Below are 10,829 nucleotides of genomic sequence, written 5' to 3'. Positions count from 1 at the left end.
TATTTTCAAAATTCACAGCAGGGCCTTCGCCTACACACGCTGCACCAAGAGAAACCTGTGGGGAGAAATGTAAAACACATTGTGTAAATGGAAATGCACCATGCATCCAAAACGATTTCAAGCTATTTACCCCCTTCCATCCTCGCCAGCTCTCCTGCGAGCGCACGTATGCGTGCTCTCACCCCGCCGAAGGCACGGGGGCTCTGCTGGCTTCCCTGGGCCCGGAGCTCTGCTGGCCTCCCTGGCCCCTGGCGGTCCCTGGGCTGGCTCCCCCAGCAGTGGATGATGGGGAGGTGTTTTCCTCCCCACGCGTGCGCTGCTGGAAGAGCAGTGCCCATCTGCGAGGAGGGGACGTGGCGCGGTGCTGGCGGGCGGGAGACGGCCCCGTCATCCCCGTCCTCCACCGTGGCTTCAAAAGTCCCGCAGCTGCAAAACAGCAGATCAGCTTCTGCAGAGACCTTCTTGAGATCTTCCCTCTGCCCCAGGTTCAGCAATGGGGACAGGGACAGCTTCAGCACTGGGTGGTTGGCTGGTTGGATGTGTAGGATTCATAGCGAGGAGCAGGGGTGCCTAGAGGCTTGCACGTGAAGGGGTGTCCAGGCAAATTTTGGGTGAAAGGCTCTGCTCTACCTATGTAGAGTCCACCACCAGAGCCTGGGACAAACCTGCCTCCCAAATGTGGGCCCAAAGAGAACCACCTGTCTTCTGGGAGCATCCAACCATGCCTCCATGGGCCACAACTCCTCATCAGGGCTGCTCCTGGCCCCCCAAGTCAGTGGAGAGGGGAAGCCATAGCCCCACATGAGGTCACTGTAGCAGCATGACTTAGTCCAGCCACGTTGATCTCAGGTCTGACACCCATGGTCAGGAATCCATCCCTCCACAAAGAAGCAATGTGGTTTTGGGTTTGGGGAAGGCCCTCGAGTTCCCAGAGCAAGAGTAAATGTTGCAGCTGCTTGGGAGCAGGCTGCAAACCAGGAGCAAATAGAGGGGAATGGCGAGGGTTCACGTGAAGGCAGAGCCCCCCATGCCTCCTCCTGCCCTTGCAATGGCCAATACTTAAAGCTTATGATTGGCTGCAGAATCCTTGAGGAAAGGGTCTCTCCCTTTGGAAGCCACTATGCAGGGCCAGCCCAGCTCAGCACAGTCATTCACCACCGCCAAGCACCACAGCAGAGACCACATCACCCTTCCTCACCCACTGGGAGCAGCTCCCTGTGGCCACCACTCCAGCCAGGGAGGAGAAGTGTTTTGGAGTGAACCCTGGAACAAAGGAGAGCAAGAGAGCACTGGCCACCTCCCTGCCTGTCCTTCTCCCTCACTCCCATCCCATGGCACTGCAGTCCAGAGCTCCACCCTGGCCAGGACGGGTGGATGCTGGGGGAGTGTCCTGTCAGATGCGGTTGGACATGAGCCTGGTGTTCAGCTTGCGGAAGAAGGAGCGCAGCTTGCAGATCTTGCACTTCTTCTTCTTCTTCTTGTTCCTGCCTTTCAGGGACTCCCGGCCTCCTTCCCACTCCTCCCCCTCATCCTCAGTGGCCCACGGTCCCCAGGCGCCGCCGTTGAAGTCGGGGTGAGCGCGGGGGTTCTCGGCAGGGTAGCGCACCGGGATGGCCGTGCGGTTGTAGTGCACCAGCCTCAGCAGGAGGCTCCTGACCACGTCTGGCCGCTGCTCTGAGAGGTCGTAGCGCTCGTAGGGGTCAGCGGTGATGTTGAAGAGCCACACGGACTTCCTGGGGCCATCGGTGAGACGCTCCAGGTTCCACCAGCTCCCTGGGAAGTTGGTCAGGGTCTGTGGGGGTATCCAGTCGCTGTACCCTGGGTCGCCAGTGAGGAGCTTCCACTCCCCAACCCGGATGGAAGCTTGCACAGCCGTGTTCCAGATGCCAAAGCCGTCCTCCAAGGAGCCGTACTTGGCATGGTTGTACAAGGGGTCAATGTTGTGCAGGATTTCGGTGCGTGCCGATTCCTTACCCTCACTGATAGCAGGCCAGACATCGTAGCCATCCAAGCCTTGGACATTGCTCAGGTTGCCCCTGGCCAGGCTGACCAGAGTAGGGTACCAGTCTGTAATGTGAACCAGCGCCCAGCTTGTCCGACGCTTGCGCTTGATCAGGGGACTGTGCACAAAACCAATGCCCCGCACTCCTCCTTCCCAGTACGTCCCTTTGCGACCCCGCAGCGGCCAGTTGCTTCCCCCGGAGAAGGTCTGCCCACCATTATCCGTGGAGAACACGATCACACTGTTGTCATAGTACCCATACTTCTTGAGGGCCCAGGTGATGTTCTTGACCGCCTCGTCCATGCAGGTGACCATGGCCGCGTACTTGCGGCGGGCGACGTTGCCCATGGAGCGGTAGCGGTAGATGTACTCCTTGGGGGACTGCAGGGGCGTGTGCACCGCTTGGAAGGCCACGTAGATGAAGATGGGCTCCTTGGGGCTGTGGGATGCCAGGATCTTGCTGACTCGCTGGGCGTAGAGGAAGGTGGAATATTTCCCGCTCTGGTCCCACGCCACGTCCTCCCCCTCGTGCAGGTCGTAGCCGCAGACGTCGGGCCCGTCGCAGTTGTCGTAGGTGTAGTAATCCACGTTGCCTGTCAGGGAGCCCAGGAAGGTGTCGAAGCCCCGGCGAGTGGGCAGGCACTCCTTCTTGTAGAAGCCCAGGTGCCACTTGCCCACCATGTGCGTGGAGTAGCCGGCCTCCTGCAGCTTCTGCGGCAGGGTGACCTGGTCCAGGGGCAGGCAGTTGGGCTGCCGAGGGCGGATGATGGAGTGCTGCAATCCTGTGTGGATCTGGTACCTGCCAGGAGGAAGAGCCAGAGGAAAGCAATGGTGATGAGGAGCAGCGCTGGGTGAGGATGTGATGGCACTTTATGTGTTGGAAACCCAAAACAAATGCAGATTTCCGTGTCACCCAACCCAACCTAATGAAGCAAGCTCCAGCCAGGGACAGGGAGCTCTTCATCTGTCTGTAAGTACCAAAAGGAGATGCAAAGAACACAGAGAGAGGCTCAGCAGACATTTCACAAAAATGCCACCAGCGTTTGTCCCCACTGCTGCCAGCCTGGGGAAGTGGCTGGGCTGTGTCAGGGCTGGGCAGCACAAGCAAGAGGGTTCATAATGCCCCACCTGAATGTCCCCACCATCTCTGTCCTCCCCTGCTTTGCACACCACAAAGGTGTCTGGGACCCCTCAAGAACCATCAGGAGAGAAGAGAGGCCTTTGCTTGTACAGTGGTGGGTTCCATCACCCCAGGCAGTTGGTGACCACATCCATAGGCACCTCCCTGGGCCCACTCCTCAGCAGAAGGTGGTCTGGTGGGATCTGCCTCCTACAGGCAGTGCTGACCACACAGCACTGCTCCAGAGAAAGCCCCACCAATCCTAGAAGGCAGAATGGCCCAGGATGAGGGGACATCTGACTGTGCTGCCATGGGAGAGGGCAATGGAGCAACATCCAGCCTGTGCTGGCCAGTGCAGCACTGAACACACATGCAGGCAAAGCACAGACCAAGAGCCTCACAGCAAATCTCCAAGGGCCAGTGTGTCATGGGGACACAGCTGCTTGCCCAGCACCAAACACCTCCTGACCAGAGACCACCCTCTCCCAAAGTGTCATCCATCACCCAGCAGCATCCACAGTTTTCCTCTTGCCATGTGCCACTCTTTATCCTGTGTGGAAATCAACTATTCACCCAGGAAGCTTTCTAGAGAAATCCAGACCTGCTGGAGGATCTCCATCCTCTGCCAACACACCAGGGCATCGCTCTGGCAGCAAGCTGGGGTTAAGCCCCTCAGAGAAGGGACCAAAGGGGGACATGAGCAGGCTGTGAGCAGGCACTGGCTTACCTGCCAGTTATCAGCTGGCTCCGGGACGGGGTGCAGATGGGCTGGATGTAGTAGTTCTCCAGCTTCACACCTTCTGCCGCCAGCCTGTCCAGCGTCGGTGTCTGGATATCTGAGCCGTGATAGCCGATGTCGTGGTAGCCCTGGTCGTCGGTCAGAATGAAGATGATGTGGGGTGGCCTGGTGAAGGTGGGAGGCGGTGATTTCTCCATGGGGTCTGTGGCCACATCAGCCACCAAACTGGGCTTCATCCAGTCCCAGGACAAATAGCCAAAGCTGAGCAGGCTGACGAGCGAGAAGCCCGTGAGGGCATAGACGGCCATCCCGAAGCGCTGTGCTGCCTGCCGAGGGTGTTACTGTCCCAGCATCGCCCCAGAGCCACGAAAACAGGAGGGCTCCCCCTCCCTGCCCTAGAGGATGCTCCCCGCACCCCTCACAGCCGGTTTTGCGGGAGCAGCTTCCATCCAGGCACACTGGCGTGCACACAAAGAGCTGAATCCGCCGGGGCTGGGTCGCCTTCAGTCAAAGGAAAACGAGCCCAGCGCTGCTCCAATCGCGCACATCTGCACGGCAGCACGGCCCGGGGCCGCTCACCAGCGTCCCGAGCGCTGCAAACACTTCCTGCCTTCCTGGGGCTTTCTGCCTTTATGGAGAGCTCCACAGAATCCTCCTCAGACAAAGTTTCTGCGGCCCCTCGCCCGCTCCAGCCCTGCGCCTGCCCGCTCTCCAGCCGGCTCCTCGTTAAACTCCTGCGGAAGAGGGTGCTAAAGTTCAAGCCAGGGGTGCCGAGCTCTCCTCCGAGCTCTCGGGCAGGAGCCGCCCTCTCCTTTCCCAGCCTCCGCTCCGAGGCACGGTCCCAACATCTGTCAGGAGTTGTCTGAGCCGCCAGGTTTATGGGGAGCCGCCGGCTCGGCCCCTCCCAGCTCAGCGGCTCCAGCAAAAAGCTGGGAAGCCCCAGGGCATGCGGGGTCCTTCCTGAGCGTGGCATTCCCTGAGCCGCCGATGCTCGGATCAGGGCCCTTGGTGGGATGCTCAGCTGAAGCCCCCGCAGCATCCAGCCCGGCAGGGCATCAGGGAGAGATGGGTCTCTGTCTGGTAGGGATTGGTGGCAGGATCGTCATCCAAAGAAATCCTGAACGAGGAGAAGCTGCAAAAACTTGTTTGAACATCCCCAGTGTTAATAAAACCACCCGGGGACTTGTAGAGCACTAAGGAGTGGTGGCTGCTGCCGCACACATTTTCCAAGTGGGGAAACTGAGGCAGCGAAGGGCCATTGTCACATAAGAAGGGCAAGGTTTGGTGGGAACCAGAGACTTCTGCCAGTGCAGGGGTACAGATCTGAGCTTGGGGTGCTGGGACAGGGGGGCAGTGCCCTGATGCTTCAGGGAGGGGGTAGGCAGAGATGAGCAATGGCCCTGTGCAATTCCTGCTGAAGGGCCAGCATCCATCAGGGAGCCCTCATGCCTGGTATGCCTCTTGTCCCCCCACTTTCCCAGCCAAGGACATGGCCCAGGAAGGGGCACTTTTAGCACAACCCCCTGTCAGAGCTGGGAGCTGAGCCCTGTGGCTGGTTGCAGTCCCAAAATGATGGGGACCTGAGGGGTCCCAGTGCACTGGGCACCCCAGCAGCCCCCAGCCCAGCCACCCCACCTGCCTTTACAGCTGCAGGGCTGTGGTGGGGCTCACTGGGGGCTGGGAGGGCTCTGCCTTCAGAACTGGCTCAGAAGAGCAGATGAGACAGATGGCTCCATGGCTCCCGACACATCTCCTTCCCCCACTCCCTGTCCTTCCACTGACCCTCCAGCCCCCAGGTGCCCCCCCTGCCCCACACCAGCCTGCTCCCTAGGACCCCAGACACCATGGAGGAGCGGGGAGGAGGGACCACCAGGCTCCTCACTCCCAGGGACTCCCTTTAGACACAGGCAGAAAGGATGGGGTCAAGGACAGGGACCAGGACCAGCTCCAGCCAGGGCTCAGGGGCTTGCAGGAGCGCAGGGAGGGGTGCAGGGGACAGAGCTGGAGGCAGGGAGGGATCGCTGTGTTCTGTGCTTTTCCCTGCTGGCAGCAACCCCTGCTCACTCGACAGCTCAGAAGGGCTGGGCTGAGCCCTTCAGTGAGCTTTGATTAATCCCCAGGGGTTCATCTCTCATTTCCTCCACCCAATTCTCTTCTCCCTTTCCCTCACTCCTTCCCACCACTTGTCTCCCTTTCCCTCCCCAACACCTTTAGTTTTGAACAATATCCTCCTCCTGGAAAAACTTGGACCTGGCTGAAGGGAAGTAGTGGTGGGGGATCCAAATTCTCCTGGGTCCTGTGTTCTCCTGCACACATGGCTCTGTACACACCCCAAAGCAGAGTTATTGCCAGGGCTTGTAATCAGAGCTCTTCCCAAATAATAAATAATGGCCCATTTGGGTGAGTGTTACAGATGAGAGAGGAAATTGAAGATGTCAGGCCTGAGACATGGCAGAGAAACTGTGTTCAAGGCAACACAGATCACTGATAAACTGTGTCTTGCTCGGGGCCAGGGGATGAGCAGGAGGGAGGTGCAGGAGGGGGCAGCAGGAGGGATGTGTGGCCACAGGAGTGGGTCTGGAGCCCACCTACGAGGAGCAGGGCTGGATCCCACCTCTGAGGAGCAAAGCAGAGCCAAGCACCTCCTGGGTGTGTGATTTGCGGCTGCACAGGCCTGTGGTGGGGCACATCCAGCTCACACCCTCAGGATGAGGAGGCACAGGCTGGGAGAGTCATCCTGAGCTTCAGCTGCTGTCAGTGGCCAAAGCTCAAAGGGTTGAAGGAGGGAAGGAGGTGGCAGCAGGGCTGACGCGGGCAGGGGACCTTCTGTGCCAGCCAGGGCAGCTGGCTCAGTTAAATCAGTGATGGGTCCAAGCTGGTCCCAGGTCTGGGGAGGAAACAGCAGGGTTAACTCAGCTGAGGGAGCTTTTCCAAGAGCCAAAGGGTGAATAAATAGTGAATCTGTTGGCAGTGACCCTGCTCAGAAGGTTCAGGGACAGCTGGCTGGGTCTCAGCAGCACATGGACACCTTCTGGTTGCTCCTCCAAGAAATGATAAAAGGGTGAAAGGCAGCAAGGGGTGCAGTGAGAACACTCTAGATCCCAAGAAATGGGGTGCAATGGCACCCTCCAACCAGCCCTACTGATATCAGGACAGAGGCAGGAGAAGGGAGTGGCTAGCAGGGAGGAGGAGGAGGAAGAAATGACAAGTCTGGAGTTTTGGGGTCAGGACGATTTAAGCTGTCTGCACAGCTGCTCTGAGAGTGATTAATGCATCACAAGGTCTAGGGATGGAAAAAGTACTCATGGCCTGCAGGCACCCCCTCAACCGCTCTTAATGCAAGGCAGTCACTCGTCCAGCCTCACTCAGAGATGTCTCAAGAGCCAGGAGCTTCCTTGGAGAGCTCCAGCATGTTGCACAATGGGGAGATTTCCCCTGGCAGCTGGCCCGGCTGTGAGTGCTGAGCCAGCCAGCAGACCCTGCCTGCTTTGGTCCTGCATCTGCCCTGGCAAGGACAGCCCTGCTCCTCCCATCACACCAGCTGCTGTGACACAGGACGCTGAATCTCCCTCCCAGCCAGGTCTGCAGTGGCATTGCCAGTTCAGGGTGATGGGGAGGCCCATCAGCTGAGCTGGGTGCTGGATATGGGGCTGGCAGCAGAACATCAACCCCTGAACCCCAGCCCAGCCCTTCAGGTGCCTGCAGACCCTTCTCAGCTGGAACCAAGCTCCCCATGCTGAGGAATCACTCAGCAAAGCCCAAACTGCTCCTTTTTGGTGCTTTGACACCCAGGAACATAACCTGCAGGGCATCAAACCCTGACCAGTGCCTGGACCAAATCCCTCCATGTCCCTGCAGCTGTCACAGCTCCTCACATTTGCACAGCTGGTTCTCTGACCAAATATTTAATTATTCCTTTTTCTTTTTTTTCTAAATTATTAATTTTATGTGGCCTGGGGCAAGAATGAAAATAAACACAGCCCTTCCTGCTTTTTTCTCCCCACCGCCCCCCGGCTCCGGCCGCACTTGCGTTTTGGCTCCGAAAGCGCTCGCTGCAAATGGGGTTATGCAAACAGGCTCCACATATTTCCCTGTGCCTGAGATCTGCCACGAGGGCCACACAGCAAAGTTTAAAACTAAGCCTCAAATCTTTCTTTTTTTTTTTCACTTTTTTCCCCCCCCTTTTCTTTATTTTTTAACCCTTCCTGAGGCCATAGCTGTTTCAGCCCTCAATACTGCCTTTCTCCTGCCATCAATGGGGCATTATGGCAGGGGATTTATTGGAAGCAGAACTCCCAGGCTTTACAATGGGAGCTCTGTGCAAGGCAAATATTGCACAATCTGTTTGCACGCCGTCAGATCGCTGCCCTTCCCCTCCGACAGCCCCACTCACGCCTCGGCCTCCGGCCTGCTGAAACAGGACCTTAAAAATCAGAAAAATGAAAGGTTTTTAATAAGTCCCCTCTCTCCTGCTTCAGAGCAAGACATTTGACCTAACAGGGCATCAGGGAGCCTCGGAAAAACACCTCTGGTCGCTCTCGCCTCTCAGATGTTTAAGGATTTCCACTCTCCCTGGCCAGCCTGTGATGCATTTACTCTTTTATTGGCATGATGAAAGAGGCTAGGCAAGTCTGGAGAAGAAGGGAGCAGTCCCAGGAATGGGGAAAGGTTGTTTTGTCTAGAAAGGGGGAAAAAGGCTGACAGAAGGGGTTGGCCAGGTAATTTGTGGTGAAGGAAAGAAGGTGGAGGCATCACCAGTCCCAAGCCCAGGAGAGGATGGGACTGGAGGTGAGTGCTTCTCCACTGACTTTGGGGGCCTTCAGGTGGTCCTGGACATCATGTCCTCAGCCTGGTGAATGGTTCTGTCCTGGTCTTCTCCCTGTCAGGAGCACTCTTTGCTCAGTGTCTTATCCTCCAGGGGTATCCCCAAGGATGATTTTCGCTCCCTGGTGCATTTCAGGCAAGCAGCATTTCTGCCAGGCAGTGCCAGGCCCTGCCTTCTCCCCCACCAGCCCTCCATATTCTTTTGCCCACTCTAGGAGCTCATTTTTCCCATACAGAGCCCAGCACCTCTCTGCCCCTGGCCACATGGACCCTGTGGATAGAAACCAATTTTCCAGTGACAACCGCTGCGGCAAGACCTCCACCAAATTACAGGGTTTGGGTTTGAGTTGGGGAAACTCAGAGGTTTTTAAACACACCATAATTCACTCTCTGGGAGCTGGAGCAAGAGGAGGAGAAAACAGCAAATCTGCATCAGTTCCTGGTTATGCAACCCTGATCAGTGCTGAAAGGATGAGGAGCGGTGCAGCAACAGCCGTGGCACAGGATGCCAAAGCCACCAAGGCAGCACATTATGGAGCAGAGGGGAGAGGATCAGCTGTCCCTCTGACAGGGGCTCTGGATTTTTTTCTTGAAGCCAAATGGTCTTTTTTTTCAATTCCCTGCCTGTATTTCACACCATTTGAGCAGTTGAAAATAATCATCACCGTCAAAACGCACTTGGAAGCCATAGCAGAGTATTAGAGTCTTTTCTAATGTAAACCATAGCCTCTAACAACACATGCTGGGCTTGGCCAGGGTTTGTTCCCCATCAAAACACTGCTGCTCCCCTTCCTCCTCTCCAGGTCCTGCAGTACCAGCAAAATAGGAAATAAAAGCCCTGAATAAGAAAATTTCCTCTTAGGGTAAGGAATTTTTCTTCTGCTTTTGGTCACTGTGATGATGAATCTAAATGATTCTGCAAATCCTCCTGTGAAATCACTTCTACGCCTTCCTGCTCATGTTTGTTTTCTTCCTTCTCTCTCATTCAGGAGACTTCAGTCCATCAGCTTCCCTTCCTTCACATAATATTCCTTCCCTTGCCTTTTCTCCACCCTCTGGGAAACTGCAGCTCGCCGCCTTCTCCTCTCCTCTCTCTAACGACTTGCTTTGAAGAGCTGGAGAGGAGCCCATGGCTTTGGCACCGCTCCCTCCTTCCCATGCCTTATGGCAAGCTTTCCACGTCGCCTGGGTGCTCTCCCTCCTCATCCTGCTCCCTCTTCTGCAGCCCAAAACCCAGCACTCCCTGAAGCGAGGTGCTCCCCGCTGGAGCTGTGCAGCTGAGCCCCGGGGCTCACGTCGTGGCTTGGCAGTCTGGATGGAGAATTCCCTTTGCTGTGAACCAGGGGTGAGTGGAGATGTGGATCCCCACAGGTTTCAGAGAGGGTGATAGGAAGCAATTCAAGTCTGGCTTTGCAGGCAGGATAGGCTGGAGATAGGGAACCTGCCCAGGTGTGGAAGTGTTTGATGGAAGGTTGAGAGCACGTGGGCATGGCCTGGTCCCGTCAGGCTCTCATGGCTCAGGTTCCTGATGTGGACTTCGCCCCCAAGACACCTTCCAGAAGGACTGAGCCTTGCTAAAAAAATGTATAAAAAAAGAGTCAGCAGTTCCCTGGCCTCCGAGGGCTCTCTTTGAAGCAGAGAAGGTCCCAAGGCAGCGGAAGGAAGGATTTAAGCATTTAGCATAGCTGGTTTCTGGCAGCACTGCCATGTGACCCTGACACTGGCTTCCCCAGCTTATTGATTTTGGACTCCCCCACCTTCATTCCTGACACGATTTATCATGGGAGACACAGAAACTCCTCAATCCTCAAAGTATGCAAGATGCTGGCATCACTTTCAGCCTCACCCAGGCTGGGAAAGAAAGAGCAATTCTTCCCAGCACCTGCCTGGCAAATGTCTCCCTATCCCAAAGCCATTCCAGGCTGCAACCCAGCACCTTTGGTGGAGCCCCTGAACAGGCTTCCCTCCTGGATGAGCCATGGCCTTCAGGCATGAGGGACTCTGCAAACTCCTGGGTCCACGGGAGCAGCCCCAGCCCCTCCTTACCCCACCAGGCTCCTGGCTCTCCTCCCAAGCCACAGCAGAGCAAGGGACCAGCCATCCTCTCCCCAGGGCTGGGCAGCCTCCTGGCTCCCGCCTGCCCT

At 56.9% G+C, this 10,829-nt stretch overlaps 1 protein-coding gene across 1 annotated transcript; it reads right to left on the bottom strand.

The window, feature by feature from the left end:
- Window positions 1-1,160: 1,160 nt before the first annotated feature.
- ARSI (arylsulfatase family member I) lies at window positions 1,161-4,169 on the bottom strand. The gene is made up of 2 exons (XM_054288086.1): window positions 3,850-4,169; window positions 1,161-2,801 (listed from the first exon to the last, which is right to left on the bottom strand). Exons 1-2 carry the CDS (start codon window positions 4,167-4,169, stop codon window positions 1,394-1,396), a joined length of 1,728 nt encoding a protein of 575 aa, XP_054144061.1. The 3' UTR covers window positions 1,161-1,393.
- Window positions 4,170-10,829: the final 6,660 nt, after the last annotated feature.

Source organism: Melozone crissalis, unplaced genomic scaffold, assembly GCF_028551555.1.
Source record: "Melozone crissalis strain CALT ecotype California unplaced genomic scaffold, PUWL_Pcris_2 ptg000061l_1, whole genome shotgun sequence".
In the NCBI taxonomy this organism is placed as follows: Eukaryota; Metazoa; Chordata; class Aves; order Passeriformes; family Passerellidae; genus Melozone; species Melozone crissalis.
Note: the sequence above shows the minus strand (reverse complement) of the source record. Positions and strands in the feature narration are given on the sequence as shown.